The sequence below is a fragment of the Rhinolophus hipposideros genome, assembly GCF_964194185.1.
Source record: "Rhinolophus hipposideros genome assembly, chromosome: 20".
NCBI classification, from domain to species: domain Eukaryota; kingdom Metazoa; phylum Chordata; class Mammalia; order Chiroptera; family Rhinolophidae; genus Rhinolophus; species Rhinolophus hipposideros.
This window is the reverse complement of record NC_138066.1, coordinates 23,730,404-23,751,898: the sequence shown is the minus strand read 5'-3', so window position 1 is coordinate 23,751,898 and position 21,495 is coordinate 23,730,404. Positions and strand designations below refer to the sequence as shown.

Here is a 21,495-nt window from a genome sequence, read left to right as displayed (position 1 = left end):
AGTATTCCTTAGAGTTCAAAAGTGGAAACAACCCAAATGTCTATCAACTAATGAATGGACAAATTGTGGTATGGCCATACAAGAGAATATTGTTCAGCCATAGAAAAGAATAAAGTTCTCATGCACATGCTATACCATGAGTGAAATTTGGAAACATTATACAAAAATGATAGAAGAGAGAAAAGGCTACATATTGCATGATTCCATCCACATGAAATGTACAGGATAAGCAAATCCATAGAGACAGAAAGTAAATGAGCAATTGCTAAGGGCTGGGGGAGAATAATGAAGAGTGGCTGCTAATGGGTACCAGGTTTCTTTCTGGGGTGATGAAAATGTTCTGGAATAAGATAGTAGTGATCGTCGTACAACTGTAAATACACTAAAAACCACTACATTGTACACTTCAAAAGGGTGAAATTTATATATGTGTATTATGTCTCGATAAAGCTGTTATTTAAAAAAATGAAAGGACTAACTAGCTAGTTTGCTGAAAGGGAAGTTGTACAGCTTCGTTTATAGTTTGTGGTTTCATTTAACTGCCCCTTAGTTCTTAGGGATGTCTCTTATCCTACGCTCACAGGAAGATAAGCAGTGGCTAGGAAACCTTCACTAGCATTTTATCTGTGCCCATCTTGGCGCACTTCACATCCGGGTTTGGGTTAAACAAGTGACTTCAATACAGTAAGGGTAAAAGGTATAACCAGATGTTCTTATTAAGTTTCCCTTCACTCAGCATAAAAATGGGACATAAAAAGAGAAAAAAAACAAGCAATGAGTGTAGTCAGAGATTCCTCATTAGGACATTATCATCAATTTAGAGCTTTGAAAGCACTATTTTTCACTTTTATTTAAATTTAAATGTCAAAATTCTTTACTAATGAGATTCAAATAAAAAAATATGTAGTGCATAAATGTTTTGCAAATATATATTAGGTTATGTAATTTATTGTTCTTTAACTGGTTCCTGTATCATTTGGCGTATTTTTAACACTGGACACTTTTTTCTTACTGTAATGATGTAAAATTTGGGTATGGGAGACCAATTAATCCCCTAGAAATCTAACATATTTGTCCCTTAAAACATGTTATAGTGGGCTGGGTGTCTCAGATGGTTGGATCGCCAGCCTCCTAACTCCAAGGTTGCCGGTTTGATTCCCAGATGGGCCAGTAAACTGCACCCTCTACAGCTAAGATTGTGAACAACAGCTCTCCCTGGCAACCAAATGCCTCAGACCAGGGAGCGAAAGGCTCATAATACCAGCATGGGCCAGGGAGCTGTGTCCTACACAACTAGACTGAGAAACGACGGGTTTGAACTGGAGTAAGGGAAGAGGTAGGCAGAACAAGGGGTAAAAAAGCATACTATAGCTACATTGCACTTATCCTAATTTATAAAAAACATTTTTGGTAATCTGAATTATCTATTTTTAAATATTTCATTGATTTCATCAATTATGTCCAAAATGTTATCAAAACAAAACAAAAAAAAACCCAAATGTATACTGTATGTTTAATTCACAAAACAGGTTGAATTCAAATTACATATAAAACAAGAGTATTTGAACTCTAGAATTAAGTGTTATTACACATAAGCATCTAAGATGTAGAAATCAGCATCTTACAAGGCTCTAAATTTATGTCACAAATTCACCCCAAATCCAATTAACTAACAGCAGTGATAAAAATGTAGGGATAGTTTACTATCCTAAAATCTAAAACACAGATTCTCAAACTTTAATGTGATAAGCATCTCGATTATTTGTAAGAAGTGCAGATTCTTTGGTCCCACATTCAGAATTATGATTCAGGTTTTAGGGAATGGGAGAGACATGACCAAGAAATCTGCAGTTTTAAAACACTCAGATAATGATACTGCTACTGACCTAACATCTGTAAAATGAAGCTGGAAAATATAATAAAGTAACCTGACGTGGCAGTCCCCTTAAATCCATACCAACCTGCAGAAATTATGTAGATACTTTTTTAAAGAATGAAGTAACTCCTGAAACTAATATAATATTAAAAGTCAACTGCAATTGAAAAAAAGTTTTTTAAATGAAGTAATGGCAATGATTGCCTAGGGTATGAGTGGGGCAGAGGATCTGACTGAAAAGGGGAGAAGGAAACTTTCTGGGATGATGAGAATGTTCTAGATCTTGACTGTAGCGATGGTTATATGGAAGGAACTAGTGAATGTCAAATCAAACACCCATCTCCAACCTTAACTCCCTCACCTGACACTACCACAGATTCTGCTTACATGCTTGTACAGCCTCTCTTACAGCAAGTGTTGACAAAGTTATAATCAGTCAGACCGAAGCAGGACGCTACCACAGAATTCTGGGAAAGTATCCACTTCCCTGACAAAAGGAATTAACATCATTGATGCTGCCATTTCTCCCCATCTTATAGCCTTGAGTTCAGAAATGATGCCCAGAGCAGTGGCAATTAGAAAACAATCAGGAGGGAAAGAACAAAAAAGTCACAGACATTGTTGAGCAACTGTACTCAAACCAGCAGCATCCTTTTTATGATATGAACCCTGGAAAAATAAACCCTGATTTCACAGCATTGTTAAATGTGATTTTGTTCCTGTAGCCAAATACATGCCTAATAATTCAAAAACCCATTCCTTTTCAAAGTCTCTTTAAAAAAAGAAGAAAAAAGAAAGAAAGAAAAACAAAAGCAGAGAGAACTTGAATAAAAAGTCTCAAATCCAAGGGTCCTATACTTTCAGAAGCCTGTAAGAATGACAATCAAAACCATAAATGGAGGGCCGGCCTGGTGGCTCAGGCGGTTAGAGCTCCATGCTCTTAACTCCGAAGGCTGCCGGTTCGATTCCCACATGGGCCAGTGGGCTCTCAACAAAAAAAAAAAAAAAAAAAAAAAAAAAAAAAAACCATAAATGGAAGTCCCATGTCACAGCATTATTTATAACAGCCAAGATATGGGAGCAATCTAAGTGTCTATTGATAGAACAGATAAAGATAGCATACATATATACAATAGAATATTACTCAGCCATCAAAAAGAATGAAACCTTGCCATTTGTGACAACATGGATGGACCTATGGGGTATTATGCTAACTGAAATAAGTCAGATTTAGAAAGACAAATACCATATGATTTCACTTATATGTGGAATCTAAAAACAAAATAAATGAACAAACAAAACAAACTCATAAATACAGAGAACAAACTGATGGTTGCCAGATGGGAGAGGGGTTGGGAAGATGGGTAAAAAGGGGGAAGGGATTAAGACATACAAATTGGCAGTTATAAAAAGTCATGGGGATATAAAGTACAACATAGGGAATATAATCAATAATATTGTAATAACTATGTATGTTATCAGATGGGTACTATACTTATTGAGGTGATCCCTTTGTAAGTTATATAAATGTCTAATCACTACGTTGTACACCTGAAACTAATATAATATCGTATGTCAAAGATAATTGAAAAATAAAAAAACATTTTTTTAAACTAGTCAAGATCCAAGCCATCAGATGAAGTTCTTTAATGAAAATTTTCAGGAAAATACAGAAAAAGAAGCTACTTGCACAAGAAATAATATACAAGTTCTAGAGGCATTCTCAACACAATACTTCAATCATTTTTTTTCCTTCAAAATTAATAAACACATTTTCATGAAAAATGCTGTGACTCTAAAAAAATATGGTAACTCTATTGCAACAACGTTAATGACAATAAAAGTTTGCTTGGGAATAAGTTACTTAGACTGGAAACGATAAAGACCAATGATCTACCCATACCCTCTATCCCATCTGCTTACTCCCTACACAAATCAATTCTTCATACTTATTTATTTATTCAAAAAATATTTATGGAAGGCCTTTTATATGTTTTACACTCTTCTAGGTGTCAGAAATTCAAAAAATGAAAACTATGTTCACATTCATAATATGTTTATAATGGTGCAAAACTGTAGATAATGCAGGTGAATGTTATGCAAACTGTAAGAGTCAGGTCTACTTATAAAAGGGTAACTTGAGGAAACTGTTCAGTATCTTGATTGTGGTGGTAGATACACAAACCTACATGAGTATATTGTGATTAAACTGTATGGCCCTACACACACACACACACACACACACACACACACACACACACACGTACAAGTAAATCTAGTAAAATCTAAAAAAGATCAGTGGGTTGTACCAATGTTACTATCTTGGTTGTGACATACTCTAGTTTGGTAAAATGTTACCATTGGGATAAACTGGGTAAAGTGTAGACGGGATCTCTTAGTACTATTTCTTCTAAGTACATATGAATCTATAATTACTTCAATAAAAACCTGAACTGAAGAAACGTGAATGTGATGGCTTGCAAACACAGACCCAGCAGTGCTAATGTAGCTGGCTCCTGCTGCAGCCTGAACGTCAGTGGAACCGACGATGAGGGGTGGCCCAAAATTCCAAGGACTGAAGGGTGAAACTTGGCTGGTAGTATTGGGAAAGGGGACAGAGAGAAAGGGGATGTTGTTGTTTTGCCTGGAAACTCATTGGACATTGGCAACAGTACCACTGCCCATGAAGAAATAAGTGGTACCAGCACTGGACCCGACACATGGCCAAGTGAGAAAAAAAGGCCAACGCTCTTGTCTGTCTCCACGGTATCTTCAGCCTAGCCTCCCCTGCCACCAAGAGAAGAGACACTGTGACCACCTGGCAGTTGTCATTGGAACAACTGGCATGCGCACGTTACACACATTAGTCCACGTCTTCATAGGAGGAAAAATACCCTCATACACCCAGTATGAGGTGTAAGCAAAGTTCACGGTAGGGAAGAGAAGCTAAAGTGATGTTGTCCGTGCACTATTATGATAGCTCGTGTTGATGAATATATAATTGGTATTAATGACTTAACTGATTGTACTTGCATGCTTGTATCAGAGGGTATTCTCTGCCCTGCAGACTGTGGGACAAGTACACAACTGACCACTAACGAGGCTTCCAGTTCCTTCCCATGTTGCACAATAGAAACAACATAACCCCAGTAGTAAAAAGTTAAGGTGAAGAATTAATGGCTGCTGAAGTACTCAGAGGTGTTAGCCCAGTACAACACCGCCATCTGCCTGATCCAACAACCAAGTACACTCCCTTTTGACAGGGCAGCTACTGACTGGCTACCAAGTTCTTGCAACTAAACAACTGACCCATGGAGGTTTTGTGATTTTCCAGACGCACACTGGGATGTATCAACACAAATTCAATGATAAACATGGTGGGAAGCCCCAACAGGGCCTGCTAGTCAAGTGGAAATGGTATGTTCCAGAATATGTTCCAGCCCGGCCCTAGCAGCATCTTGTTTTTACAGGTACTTATCACCTAGCTCCACTGCCTGAAGTAATGCCACTGGCTCAATAGCACCTGATTTCACAGAGCTGCCTTTAAATGCCTCATTCACTGATGGCTTGGATCCGATAGAAGGTGATGGATGGTATCCACTACCCAGCAGCAGCTGTAAAATCCCAACAAAAACTCTGGAGGGACAAATGTAAGAACCAATAAATATGGTAGGATAATGGAAAGCTGTAACCTCTGATTTAATTGAGAGGTTGCTGTAACTGTGGTCGAACCATGCCCATATGTTTACATATTGTCTATGGATGTACTTGTGCTACAATGAATTTTATATTATAAGGATTACATCTCAATAAAGCTAATATCTTGGGGGGGGGGAACTGACAAAAATCAGGATCATAGAGTAATGCACCTAATTGCCATGTTTAGCAAATAAAAATACAGAAAGTCCAGTAGAATTAGAATTCCAGTGTAAGTAGGCAGTATGTGGGACACACTCATACTAAATTTTTTTTATCTTAACTGACAACCAAATACTATCAAGTAATAATGTTAAATACCTAGATTCTTTTCTCCTTGAGAATTAAACATGTTAATCATATCATTTTGCAGCACCGCTCTGATAAAGTAAAAGTAACACTTACTTGATGTGCAGATGTTTCAAAACCAAGTTTATCATTTATCAAAATTAGCATGCCAAGTACAAACTGACTTGTGTCCGCTTGAGTAAGACATCACGGAAGTGTATTAACAAAATACTGTAAGGTTTTACAACATATGACTTTACAGTTGGAAACTAGGAATATTTTTCTAACTACATATGTGCTATATGAGGAAAATTACTGTCAGATGCAGAGGATATCCCAAGTCATAGATCACAAAACAACTTAATCCAACATAATTAGATCCACATATTTGATTTTTTTTCCCCCTTGCCTGATTAAAGTATCCTCAGAGTTCTTGGAAGAATCCAGAATGACATGATTTTTGAAGTACTCAAAGCCTGATAGACAGATCACATGCCATATAGATTTTATCATCAGTGTTGAATTCTCTATGTCATTCAAAATGATTTTCAATAGAAGCTTATAAAATTAATTTTATGGTCATTCACTGAGTTTCCTTAGATCTTGATATTTGGTGTTCAGAAATTCCCAAGCTCCTAAGTTACAAGGTAACAGAACAAAGTAATTTTAATAATTTCTATTTGGTTTTCCTATCTGTGAAATAGGAACAGCATTGACAGTATCAAACATTTGTACCTATAAACATTTATCCATGTGCAGGGCACTGTTCTAAGGATGAGAGATATGAAGAAGCTTAAGCATGATCTCTATTTCCAGGTTGGATGTGTAGATAAAATAAAATGAAAAAGAATGTTAATGCAAAAGAGGTGTCAAAAATAGGTGTAAGTAAAAAAAAAAATCAGTCTAAGTGCTTAAAATATTCTAATTCTCTGATTATAGCTGAGGTAGAGCATACCAGTGACTAGTGAGGATAGAACAGGGATTATAAAACTAGAGTTAAGAAGGAAACTCAGAGTATATACGCGCCAAGCAACATAAGGAAATATTAAATCTTTACCTAAAATGCTCATCTAATTGAAAACTTCCATACAATAGGAACAAAAACAAATAGTAACCAAATATGACAGTCAGCAAGTTGGTTATGCCAAAAAGTAAGGACATTGTCAAAGAATAATAGAGATATGTCAAAGGACACAGATGCCAAGTTAATAAATAGGCTTCAACTAACCAAATGTGGGACATTTTGAGCATTAAAATAATGATTGAATGATACAGCACATTGAATAAAATAGGAATCTATTAAGCCAAATGATATACATAAATAAAAGAAATAATACAAAGTTTGATGAGGAATGGAATATTTACCATAGTTTAAAATTACTTCTTAACTCACTATCCACGCAGGGCACAGCACAGAGGCAGTAGACTGAAATGCCTGTCTCCAGGGCTCACATAAAACGAGTATATTTACGTACTTTAAAAGCTGCTGCCTGAGGGTCTAGGTTTCAATCCACCTGCAGCTAGGTGCTGACTGAGATCCATACCACATTAACAAAAGGAAAGATAAAAATCTATGATCATCTCGATACAGAATAATAATCTGAAAAAATTCAACATCCATTCATTATTAAAAAAAAAAAACTCTCAACAAAGTCTGTATAGAGGGAATATACCCCAGTATAACAAAGGCCAGATAAGACAACAGCTAACATAACACTCAATGGTGAAAAGCAGCAAGCTTTTCCACTAAGATCAGGAACAAGACAAGGATATCCACTCTTGCCTCATTTATTAAACATAGTACTGGAAGTCCTAGCCAGAGCAATTAGGCAAGACAAAGAAAATAAAGGCACACAAATTGGGAAGGAAGAAATAAAACTGTCTCTATTTGAAGATGACATGATAGAAAACCCTAAAAACTCCACCAAAAACTATTAGAATAAACAAATTCGGGAAAGTAGTGGGATACAAAAGCAAACATACCAAAATCAGTTGTATTTCTTTGCAATAATAATGAACTATCAGAAAGAAAAATTAAGAAAACAATCCAATTTGCAATTGCATTGAAAAGAATAAAACACCTGGGAAAGTTTAACCAAGGAAAACTGTAAGACACAGATGAAAGAAATTGAAGATACAAACAAAAGATATTCCATGCTCATGGACTGGAAGAATTAATATTGTTAAAACATTCAAAATACCCAAAGCAATCCACAGATTCAGTGCAATCCCTATCAAAATTCTATTAACATTTTTCACAGAAATAGAATATACATTCCTAAAATTTGCATGAAATCACAAAAGACCTCGAGTAGTCAAAGCAATCTTGAGAAAGTAGATTGGAGGCATCACACTTCCTAATTTCAAGCTATATTACAAAGCTACAGTAATCGAAACAGTGTGGTATTGGCATAAAAAGATGCTAAAAATAGACCAAAACAGGCAAGTAAACAAAAGAAGGTATTACTAATAAAGAAAAAAGACTATAGCCATCACTAATATAGTTACACATAGTTTTAGAATTCCTAGCCAATGTAATAAGGAAAAAGAACTGAAAAAAGTCAAAAATTATCATGATCAGAAAATATGTTGTACGTACAAAATCTAAGGAAATTTACTGAAAAGCCATTTGATCATACAATAGAGTCTAGGAAAGCAGAAAGATACAAATTCGATACAAAACAAAAGTTTCATCCTATAACAGCAATAACTAATTTTAAAACATAATTCCTAGATGCCAAATTTCTATACTGTAAACATGTGATTTCTAACAATATTAAAATGTAATTTCAATGCAATCCAAATAAAAAACTGCAGAAGATTCCTTATATAACTCAATAAGGTTACTCTTAAAATGCATCTCAGTAAGAAAATGCCCAAGAATAGCTGGGAAAGTTTTTGAAATTGACCATTATGTCTTGTTATAAAGCTAAAGTAAATAAAATAGCATAATATTGGTGAAAGGTATTGTTTTAATATTACTTTCTATTAGAGAAATTTCCAAACATACATCAAGTATAGACTGTTATAATGAACCATCAATATCTACATTACACAGCTTCAATAATTATTATCACTTTGCAAATCTTGTTTACTCTATCTCTTGGTTTGTTTTGTTTTGCCAGAATATTTAAAAGCAGATTAGAGATATCCTATTATTTTACCTGTAACTATTTCACTATGACTTAGGATATATGTCTGACAGATAAAGACTTAAAAAACAAACTCACTATTGCTGACCCAGCAAAATTAGCTGATTAACATCAGATAATACCCAGTTCAAGGTCTATTTTCGCCAACTGTCTCAAAAAAATCTCTTTACATTTTGTTTAAATCAGGCTCCAAAAAAAGTTCACAAATTGCATTTAGTTTATGCCTCTTAAGGCTCTTGTAATCAATAAAACTGTTTTCTCTTGTCATTTATTTGTGCTTTTATCTGACACTCTCTTACTGTTAGAGTATTTTAAAGAACATTCTACAGATCTGCAAATACTTTTGTATGTATCACAAGAAAATAAGGACATTAAATTCTTTAATAGTATCTACTAAGGCAAATGTTCAAATCTCACTATTTGTATGAAAAAATACATTTTTATACTACTTGATTTGCATGAGACAGGATTCAAACAAGGTCTTCACTTAGTATTTAGATAATATTCTCTAAAATTACTTTTAACCTCTGCCACACACCCACTTTTATTTTCCCATTATGATTATTTGTTGTTAAAACTGGGTCATGTTTGTAATGAAGAACTTCCCACATTTTGGATTTGGCTAGTTGCATTCTCATGGTATTATTTCACTTGTCCCTCAGTCTCCGTATTTTGTTTAAAGTGCAATTATATCTAGGGTCTGTATGTACAATTCAGAGGGCTGAGCAGCATATTTCATAAATGATGTTGTACACATCCTATTGCATCTTATCGCAAAGCAAATGATAACTGATGTTCCACTTTGGTAATGTTAAGACTCATCAGCTACAACCAAACACAGATGATTATTGCCTAGACTCATTGTTTCACCAGGGATAGCAACATAGTGAATTCTTAAATTCACAACCCTCGTTTCAATTGAGATATAACTGACATGCACCATTATATTAGTTTCAAGTGTACAACATGATGGGTCGATATTTACATAGTATATATTATAAAATGATCACCAGAATAAGTCTACATTCTAACTTTTTTTTAAGCTGGAATTCTTCAATAAACAAAAACATTCCCAGGGCTGGCCCGGTGGCTCAGGCGGTTGGGGCTCCGTGCTTCTAACTCCGAAGGCTGCCAGTTCGATTCCCACATGGGCCAGTGGGCTCTCAACCACCAGGTTGTCAGTTCAACAACTCGAGTCCCTCAAGGGATGGTGGGCTGTGCCCCCTGCAACTAGCAATGGCAACTGGACCTGGAGCTAAGCTGCGCCCTCCACAACTAAGACTGAAAGGACAACAACTTGAAGGTGAACGGCACCCTCCACAACTAAGATTGAAAGGACAACAACTTGACTTGGAAAAAAGTCCTGGAAGTACACACTGTTCCCCAATAAAGTCCTGTTCTCCTTCCCCAATTAAAAAATCTTTGGGGAAAAAAAAGAAAAAGAAAAACATTTCCTCACCAACTATTTCATTATCTTGTTAAATTGATACAAAAAAGGTAACTGCTAGATACCTTCCCTTTAGTTATCAATTTTCAGAATGGTTAGTACACAAGAAACCTTACAGTAATGCCCAATGCTTCCTTTTTAAGTATCACTATAAACACATCATGGGTTTGTACATATTTAAGATGTTTCATTCTATTTAGATATTTTTCACAGAAATTCATGACAAACAGCATTTTACACTATTGGGAAAGGATGGATTAGTCAACAGATGGTGTTGGGTCAATGAGTTATCTCTCAGAACAATGTAGTAAACTGGTAAATACATAAACACAGGCTCTGTGAAACAAAAGATTATTTGGTATTTTAGGCTATTAAGATCATATCTCAGTATCTACCAAGTGATATTAAGAATATTATATACATGTAAAGCGGTTAGCATGATGCCTAATACAAATTCTCAGTAAATTATATGCAGATGTGTACGTTTGTGTGTATGAACACCCTCACGCGTGTATGCACAGTGGCATGCTGGGAAATGTTAAGCTCTCTCTCCAAGGGAAAAAAAATGCTGTGATGCGTAGGGTTTGCTAATTTCCATTATGTAAACACACCAACTGTGGATGATTTCACACTACCCATGTAATGTCACTACATCCAGAGTTAGGGACAGATGTGTGTAACTGATTCTCATTAGTCACTGTGAACTGGCTCCAGTATACCAATGAATAATATCCATATAATTATATACACTATAAAACTCAATTATTTTGTGTATATGTGGATATGTATGTTTGTACATGTGTACGTCTGTGTATGTATATATGTATGCATGCACATAGAATCAAAATGCCTAGAAAAAGGTCTGGAGAGATGGATATCAAATTGATAACAACGTTTTCTCTGGAGCAAGAAAAGGTATTACGAGGTATTAAATGGAATTTTGCCTTAATATTCATTGGGTTGTCCACCTAATGCTTATGTATTTATTGGGTCAAAATAGGGGAAATACTTTTTCTCTTAATTATCTGGCCACTTTATCACCAACAACACTACTTTCTCATTAAGCTCCAATATGATATAAATAACCAGCTAGATTAGATGTCATATTACACAAAGCAAACACCTTCTGAAAAATATACAACTTACTTTGGCTTCAGTTTCTCCCCTGTGAAGAGTATACAGGTGATGGACAGCACTTTGTGATGAAGACCAAGGATGAGTCAGAATTTGGAACACGTGAAAGTCATGGCCAAGGGTGTCTGTTGTGACTAGAAGCATTCCTGAAGGACATACCAAAGAAAGGTGAAAATAAACAATTATGTATGTGGATGACATATTTTCACATAGTACTCATCATGCTTTAAAATAGTATCAAAGGAAAAAATATCACCAAAGATATAAGAAGGGTCCCACAATAAAAACGTTAGAACACAGTACCTTTTTCCTATGTGAATACAAAAACTTAAGGCCTCATCAGCATACAATAGTGAGAATCCTAGATGTAAAGGTTTTATGATGCTCCCGTATGACTAGTAGAATAAAGTTTGATGTGTCTAACCTTAGAGAGAATTCACAAGCATTTTTTTTTTTTAGATCATCAGCAACCTTTTTTTTTTTTTTTTTTTGGTTAGGTTGGTACAAAAGTAATTGCAGTTTTTGTAATTATTTTTAACCTGTTAAACCGCAATTGCTTTTGCACCAACCTAATAGTTTCACATGTACAAAACAATCTACCCTGGCATAATATTTATTGAAATGCTTACAGTATCTTTCAGAGTGAGTTTTTAATTTTGATGAGATGTCACAACTTAGAAGTCTTTGCCTAATCCAAATCATAAAAATTTTCTGTTTCCTTGTCAAAGTTCTATACTTTACATTTAGGTCTATCATCCATTTTGAGTTAATTTTTATATAAAATGTGAGGTATTAAATTAACTTTTTTGCAAATGATATCCAATTGTTCCAGCAAGATTTCCTGAAGACTATTCTTTATCCATTGAATTCTTCATTCGTTATCCTTTGCCACAGACCAACTGGCTATATTTCCATACATTTTTTTAGAAGTATAATTCTATTCCATTGATTTCTGTACTTAAATATTCCTTAATACTATACTTTCTTGATTACTGTAATTTCATAGGAAATTTTGAAATAACTAAAGTGAGTCCTCCTTTTCTGATCTTTTCCAACATTATTCTGGCTACTCCAATTCCTTTCCCTTTTCAAACACAGAATCGGACTTTTGATTGCTACCAAAAAAAAAAAAAATTCCTAGGATTTTTGGGGAGTGTATTGCCTATAAATCCATTTGGAATAATGGACATCTTAATAATATTCAATATTCTGATCTATGAACACATCATATTTTTTGAATTGTCTTCTTTGACTTTTTACTTCTTGTTCAGCACATAAATTATATTTTCTTACAGCTATTATAAATGGTACTCTTTATTTTATTTCAATTATTAACTTTTCCGTGCTGGTATACAGAGATCTAATTGACAGTTTTTATGTTGACTGCACATTCTGCCAGTTCTAGGAGTTTTTATGTACTTGTAGATTACATGGAATTTTCTTTACAATCATACATGATTGTATGTTTTCCCCTTTCCAAACTACATGCCTTTTCTTTCTTTTTCTTGCCTTACTATATTTGGGGAGGTAAACAGGAGTGGTGAGAAGCAATATTTATGCTTTGTTCCCAGTTTTAGGAGAAAGCAGTTAATCTTTAACTATGACATTAGGTTAAGTTTTTTTTAAATGCTCTCTATCACGTTAAGGACGTTCCTTTCTACTCCCTAATTTTCTGAGAATTTTTATAATTAATGAATGTTGGATTTTGTTCCATGTTTTTCTGCACCTGTGAAATAATTATGTGGTTTTTCTCTTTAGTCAATTAATATGATGAATTTCAATAATTAAAGATTATCAAATGTTGCACAACCCTTGCATTCCTGGATAAGCTCTACTTGGCCAAAATCCTTTCTGATATGCTGCTGGATTAAATTAGCTAATAGTTTGTTGAATATTTTCATGACTGCATTCCTGAAATACAGGTTTGTAGATTTCTTTTCTAATAATGTGTTTGCCTGTTTTTGGTATCTCTGGTGTGAAATGTTCCTCATATTCTTATTTTCTAGAAATGATTGGGGAAAACTTATTCTGTTTCTTAAATATTTGGTAGAATTTGTTAATAAAACTATGTGGGCCTTTTTTTGAAGATTTTAAATCATTTTAATGTAATTTATTTTTAATTTAAATTTTGTTAATTAAAAAAATATTTTTTAATTTAAAAATTCTTCTTTGGTGAATTACTTTCCGTAATTCAAAGAAATGGTACCTATTAATATCTGTAGGGTCTTTGGCAATGCCCACTGTTTCATTTGAGATGTTACAAATTTGCATCTTCTCCTTTTTTTCTTGGTTAGTCTATCTAAATTGTTTCAAAAAACCCTGTATTTTAGTGTTATTAATTTTCTCTTTTAAATTTCATAAATGTCTCCTACTGTCTTTCTTCTGCTATTACTATCTTCTGCTACTATTTCCTTCATTCTCCTTGCTTTAGTTTTATTTGCTTTCTTTTCTCAAGTTTCTTAAGGTAGAAGCTTAGATTAGTGCTTCAGGAACTTTATTCTTTTTCAGAGTAAGCGTATATTGGTATAAATTTCCCTGTAAGCCTGCTTTAGATACATTCCACAAGTTTTAATATGCCACATTTTCTTTTACATTCAGTTCTAAATGTTTTCTAAAGACATCCTCTTTTATTCATGGTATATTTAAAGCTATGCTGTTTAGTTTCCAAATATTTGGGTATTTTCCAGGTATCTTTCATATACTGATCTCAAGTTTAATTCTGTTATGATAAGAAGTTAGTTAAAATGTGTTTTATGTCTCAGGAGATGATGCCAGAATTGGTAACTGGTTCCATGTGCACTGGAACACATAGAGCGTTCTATAAATGTCAATTCATTCAAGTAATAGTGTTGTTTGGATGTTCAATATGCTTACTCTATTACTGGGTAGAAGTTTACATCTCCATGTATATTTGTGGTTCTGTTTTTTTCTTTTTCACTTATACGTATATGCTCCATTCATTTTAGACCTTTTTTTTTTTCAGGTTCGCACACATTTAGGATTGTTATGACTTCTTGTTGAATTACCTCTTTTATCATAATCTCCCATTTTAACTCTGGTATTTCCCCTGTTCTGAAGTCTACATTTTCTAGTATCGATAATCACTCCAGCTTTGTTTTGATTCATGTATGCATGGTATATATTTTTCCATTTGTTTACTTTTATCATCAATATAATTGTCTTTTAAATGATATTGTTTTAGATCACAATTGGAGTCTAGTTTTTCCTTTTTATTCAAACCCAGACTTTTAATTGGTGTCTGTAGTTCATTCACATTCAGTATAACTTACTGGTAGGGTTAAATTTTTATCTATCATTTTATTGTTTTTTTATTTCCTGATTTTCTCTTGGGTTTTGTTTTCTGTTCTTGTTTCTTTCCTTTCAGTATTTTTAATATCCAGTTTTATTTTATCTATTGGTTTTTGGATAGATCTCTTTATGCTAAGTTTTTATTAGCTTTTCCAGGGATTATAATACACATATCTAAATTTGTGTTTGTTGGGGTGGCCAGTTAGCTCAGGTGGTTAGAGCATAGTGCTGATAACACCAAGGTTGCCAGTTCAATCTCCTCATGGGCCACAGTGAGTTGCGCCCTCCTTAAAAATAATAATTATTATTATTATTATCATTATAATAAATATGAATAAATAAATTTGTGTTTGTTCATATTTTGTCCAGAATTTATATCTGTTTTCTGTGGGAATAATAGCTTATTAGCTTACTCTGCTATTCCAAACGTGGAATTATATTTTTTAACTCTTAAAACTGTTCTTTGTTGAAAGAAAAGATAAGAATATTAAGCACCTGTGGGAAGATAAAGTAGCCATTTAAATGGAAAGATGAAGTATATCTGAGTTTGCTATTTATGTGGCTAACGTAAAGTTCAGCCATATTCACTATATTAAATTTAAAAAATACGATACTAGATGCCAGTGTCCTGGCTATTTCCAAGAGAATACATTTTAAATGATAGAAAGTGTTATTTATTAAGATCTAGTTCAAATCTGTAACAGCTTATATAACATTACCTCCCAGCTTTTATAACACTGCATCTAGCTATGGTCATGATGTCATTCACATACTTTATATGCTTTCTATATTGTTGTTGTTCAAACAACAAATTTCTAAAGTTGGGCATGAATGCTTTGTTGTCCTTTTGTAGACAGTATTTCTTCAGTTCTCCTACTTTTTGCTGAGTGATAGCAAGTTTGAATTATCACAATTCCACTACTACGTTTTTGATTCCACCTTTCCACAACAAAACTATTTTGTATACATGACAAATAATCCAATGGGAACATCATTCTGGAAATATGATAAACTGACATTTATAACATATACATATTGCTTACCTACTGAAGATAAACTTCATTTCTTTTAGAATCGTATGTCAATAGTTTACTCATAATGAGTATTCAAATAAAAGTCCCTATAAGCCAATCAAGACTATTATTGTTTTGCATATGCGTGTTCACAGGTGAACACTTTTCAATACACAACTAGCTTTTCAAAGTGATATCAATATCTGCTTGATTTTTAATATATAAAACAAATTCAAATTTTTGGAGAAAGCCCACTGAAAATTTATCCTTATTATCTTCTGTGTATCCTATCTCAAAAGTTCTCTTTTTCAACCTCTCTACACAAAAGTGGCTTCTAGAATCCAGCAATTAGTTTACTTTTCTTGACTTTGACATGATTTTTAAAAATTAAGAGAGCATGGAGGAAAGGATGAAATGGCCTGTGTACTACTGTATATACAATCATGTGTTTTCTTTTAATATATAATTTCCTCTTTTGCACACATACTGCTTGCTGGTAGAAATGACAAGTTTTTTTTTTTCTAGAAAACAACTTAAAAAGCAGATATACATAAAAGGAAAAACTCGTACAGAGTAGACTGTGGCTTCAGAACTATTTATGCAGCATCAGAAGACTAAACCAGACTCCAGCCTGGCCATAAACTGAACCCACGCCCCAAATGAGGTGCCAAGCCACAAAAAGCATTTGCGTCATCTGGGAATACAAGGAAAAGAAGGACTTCTAATTATAGGGCCTGGAAGCGGAAGCCTAGAGTGATTAGCTGTTTAGGCGCTGCTGTATGTTTATCTGGAAGCTTCCTCTCCCTCACTCTCAGCTTCAAGTTTGATAGATGAGCGTTAGCATTCGAGGGTGGGGACTGAAGCTACTGATGGTACATGGCGTTCTCCAAAATCTGAGGTAGCTGGATACTGAACATTAAGGCTTTTGCGGCCTCATAAGAACATAAGTCTTTTTAACTGGGCGTCAGCTGGTTAGCCCAAAAGGCAAAATTAAAGAGTAGCAAACCTCCACTGGGCATATGTTATAAAATCTTGGAAACATGAGTAGGTATGTCTTTTTTGCCATATCCTATTTATAACACCTACCTAATTGTATGGTTCTTTATCACATGAACACTATGAATTGGAAGACAAATTACCAGCTATTCACACTCTCTTCCAAAAAAGACTCATAAACACTGATATGCTGGGTCACACAGAAATCTGTAGAGGAATTCAGATCATATCACTCATAAAATAATTTTATGCTCTAATATTAATTCTTGTGAATTTAATGCTTCCCATCAATACTTGTACAGACTGAAACTTCCAAAGTCTTCAATTATTTCTTTTAAGTTACTAGTCAAATTTGTAAACATAAAAGCAAAGAAATGGAATCCTAGTACTGACCAAAATCTTTTAGGTATTCAAATTACATAAAAACACAAAAATAGCAACGCCTATTAAAGTCTGATTAATAAAACCTTTAAATTGAATATAAATCCTTGAAAGCAACGGTCTCAAAGTCTCCCTATGGACAGAACCACTGTTAACACATTTCTTAAACTGCTTAGAGGTGCTGGTAATCAAACTCTTCATTGTATTCTTCTACTTTTGTGGCCCAGGATATAAGACTTTCTAAAATTTATGTTTGATAACAGGGCAAAAGGCATTGAAGTAAACAGTATCAAACAAACAAAGGACATGACTTGTTTGATCCATTCCTAAAGTTGCATATATCCAGAACCAAGATGAAAGAGAACAAAACCTTTGATATGGCTCTTACTCATTTGTTCCATGTGGAAAAGTCTAAAATCAACAATTAGTTTTCAAGCTCACTTATTTTATAACTTATTAATTCCATCCTCCTACATTTTTAGGAGTTTGAAGTTAAATGTTCTAACATCTTTCTTTAACTAATTAACTTGTTTTCTTCCTTTCATTTTGCATCATGAAATTTTTAAAGTTCTGAAGAAATCTTTAACCATATCCAATGGGTTTTCATATGAAATGTTCTAATATTCATTATTTTCAATAGTATATCCATCCAACAGACATATAGGAAAGTGGTGCATGTCTATATGTATTCTTATTTTTCCAAATGGTTGAATATATCTCATCAGATGCCAAAATTTTTTTAAATTAAATTTATTGGTTAGTAAAATTACATAGGTTTCAAGTGTACAATACTATAATTCTAAAGTGTACAATCATCCATATATTGCATTGTGTGCTCGCCAAAGTCAAGCTTCCTTCCATCACCATATATCTGACTCCTTTTACCCTTTTCTACCACTTCCCTAACTCCCATTACCCTCTGGTAACTACTAAACTGTTATCTGTGTCTATGAGTTTTTGTTTCTTTCTTCGTCTTGTTCGTTTGTTGCTCTCAGTTTCATATCCCACATATGAGCGAAATCATTTGGTTCAGAATACTGTTTTAAACTTTATTAACCTCTATTAATGCATAATTTATATACAATAAATGCACTCATTTTTAGTGTATGACTTGATGAGTCAGACAATATATATACACCTATGCAACTACTATGGTAATCAAGATAGAGATCCAGGGAAAAGATTCCCTTGTGTCCATTTGCAGTCCATCCCCTCCCCATCGCAGGGCCCCAGGCAACCACTGATTAGCTTTCTGTCATTATGAATTAATATTGTCTACTTCAGAATTCCAGGTAAATAGCATCACACAATATTTTGCTAAACCTATCTGCTGCAGGTAACAGTAGTCCATTCATTTATTTATATTACTGAACAGTGTTCCATTATATGGATATATGACAACTTATCCATTCAGCAATTGTTTCTAGTTTTTCACTATTATGTTTTTATTTCTTGTAGGTGACTATTTACGAGTGGAATTACTGGGTCATATGTATGTTTACTTTATATGAAACTGCGAAAGCGGCGTGTAATATGACTTCCATAATCTCATCAGCACTTGTTATTGCCAGTCTTTTAAAATGTTAATAATTTCAATGATTTATTATGCTTCTAATATGCCATATTTTCTTGGTGATCAGTGATTCTAATCATCTTTACATGTGTTAAATGGTTATTTGTATAGTTTGTGACATGATTGTTCAAATCTTTTGCTCATTTAAATTGTTTTATATAGACATATATTTTTTCCCTCCCAATGTATGGTATCCCATTGCATTTTCTTAGTATCTTTCCCTAGAGGTGTTTAAGTTTAATAGAGAACAATTTTACAGTTTGTGTTTTTGGTGTCCAGTCTCGATATTATGCTTACATTTTCTTTTTGACGGTTTATAGTGTTAGCTTTTAAAGTAAGTCTATGATCTATAGATGATGTATTATAGACTCATACACTTGAAACCTATACAATTTTATTAACTAATATCACCCCAATAAATTTAATAACATTTAAAAAATAAATTAAGTCTATGATCAATTTAGAGTTACTTTTTGGGTACAGTATTAAGTAAATGCTTATTTTTATCCTAAATGGATATCCCAGTTGTTCAAACACTATTTGTTGAGACAACTATACTATCCCTATTGAATTACTGGGCAGTTTCGTCAAAAATCAAATGACCATAAGAGTTTGATTGATTTATGGATTCTACTCCTTCCATGTATGTAAGGAGTATAGTCATAGATATAGTCAAGTATATCTATGACTATACTTACCCAAAGCCTTCCTTTTTGGATTACTGTAGATTTAGAGTAAGTCATAAATTTAGGTAGTTTCAGTTTTCAAAATTTATTCCTCTTTTGCAAGATTTGACTTTCCACGTAATTTTAGAATAAGCTTGTGTTGATTACTTTTGGTTTAAACACTCACTTTAAATAAAGTTAACCATTAGTGAATAATATTAACACAAAACACTAACAGAATATCAAGGCATAAAAGAGATCAAACATTTCTATGAAAATATGGTTTTCTACCATAATTGATTTTTCTTACCCTATTATAATGTAAAATTACAATGCAGAGGGTCACTAGAATGGCAAAAATGTAAAATTTTTTAGATAAAGCAGGAGAATTGAAAAGATAAGGGAGTATGATTTAAGAAGATTAATTTAACTCATAACTTTATTCAGGAAATCGACATAACAATTTCAGAGTTTTATAACTCTAGGGCCTTAGAAACAACGTGCTGATTTCAATTAACAGATATTAGAACTGAAACCCACAGACAGTGAGAAATCTAAATTTAAAGGTCTAAAAATAAGTGTTAGTTTTTGTTATCTATTATTATGTATCAACGCAATGCTACTGTTCTCAAAGAAAAATTATGTACTTACACACACACACATACACACACAACTAGTACTAAATGTCAAACAACCATTACTAAAAGTTCATAATAAAATATATTTTGAATTGAGGTTAACAGAAATTTGGTACATAGAGAGAAGGGTTAAGAAAGTTAATATCATGAAAAGCAAAAAACATGAAGGAGAAATAAAGAAGAGGATATGATTCAGGAATTTGGGAATTTAGGAATTTCCAGAGGAATGACATTCGATGTACTTCAGAGCTATGTTAAACAGAACTTTTAAATTTTCTGGGAGGAGCTTATACAGGTGCGTATACACATAAAAATACACCAAGCTATATACTTAATATTTGTACAATCTACATTATGAAAGCTACAGTTCAATAAAAATTAAGACAAACTAAATCAAAAACAAGGGTGAGAGAAAAGGATTAGTAGTTTCATATTAGAGAAGGAAAAGACAAGATATTCAACAGAGGAACTAGAAAGTTAAAACCTTACCACCATGGGGGAAGAACAATAAAAACCGAAAACACAGCAGTCAGAGAGGATGTAGAAAACATACAGGTACATCGGTACATAGTGAGGGGTCCAGAAAAAGGTCAGTCAGTCTCAGATGTGTAGGTTTGCCAAATGGGTAGTCCAAGCATCATGAATCATGTACCCCACAGTGTATATATGAAAACATAATGGATTCTTATCAGGGTTCTGGCAGCGGAGATCAGAAACTATGTAACAAAAAATGATTGGATGGAAGGTAAAATTGTTCTTCGTTTATTACTTTTATTTTGGGTATATTTGCAAATATGAGCAGATTACAAAGTGTCTGCAAATTAGGTTTCACTATCTATCTGAACCATTTCAAAGCATAACTACTTAGTTACGCTTCAGAAAGAGGGTACATAAGAACAATTGCTAATGTATAACAGAGATTCCTGGGTAGGTGGGCATTCTTTGCACAACCAAAGTATCTATATCTATATAAATATAATGGCCAATCTTAGCCCACCATAAAGATACAATTTGAACAAAAAGAGAGAGTAAAAATAACAACAAAAACCATAAAAAAAACTTCCCATGAAACAATCAGAGGAACAAAGGGAAAACCAAAAGATTAGTTCATTTTTAATTAACTTTTCCTCTGTACGGTTTGTACTTGAAAGATTTTATTTAGATTATATTTATTAATTCTGAATTCTACTAACATGGACTACTCTTTCTACACTTTTCTTTTCATCTTCCATTCCTCCACCGATTCCATCCCTTCCTACCATAAGTATCCACCCTACTGAATGTAACATATGTCCTTTGAAATACATGTATCCTTGAGAAATATTTA

The 21,495-nt window shown here is 33.6% G+C and overlaps 1 protein-coding gene across 18 annotated transcripts in view; it reads right to left on the bottom strand.

Annotated features, from left to right (window-relative positions):
• BCAS3 (BCAS3 microtubule associated cell migration factor) overlaps nucleotides 1-21,495 on the bottom strand; it is a 568,714-nt gene that overhangs the window by 385,939 nt on the left and 161,280 nt on the right. Inside the window, exon 14 of one of the 18 annotated variants that reach the window (XM_081029007.1) lies at nucleotides 11,606-11,739. The exons of the other annotated variants lie outside the window; for them this stretch is intronic. Coding sequence (XP_080885133.1) covers nucleotides 11,606-11,739 — 134 coding nt within the window. The remainder of the gene's footprint in view (nucleotides 1-11,605; nucleotides 11,740-21,495) is intronic. 18 annotated transcript variants of the gene reach the window in all.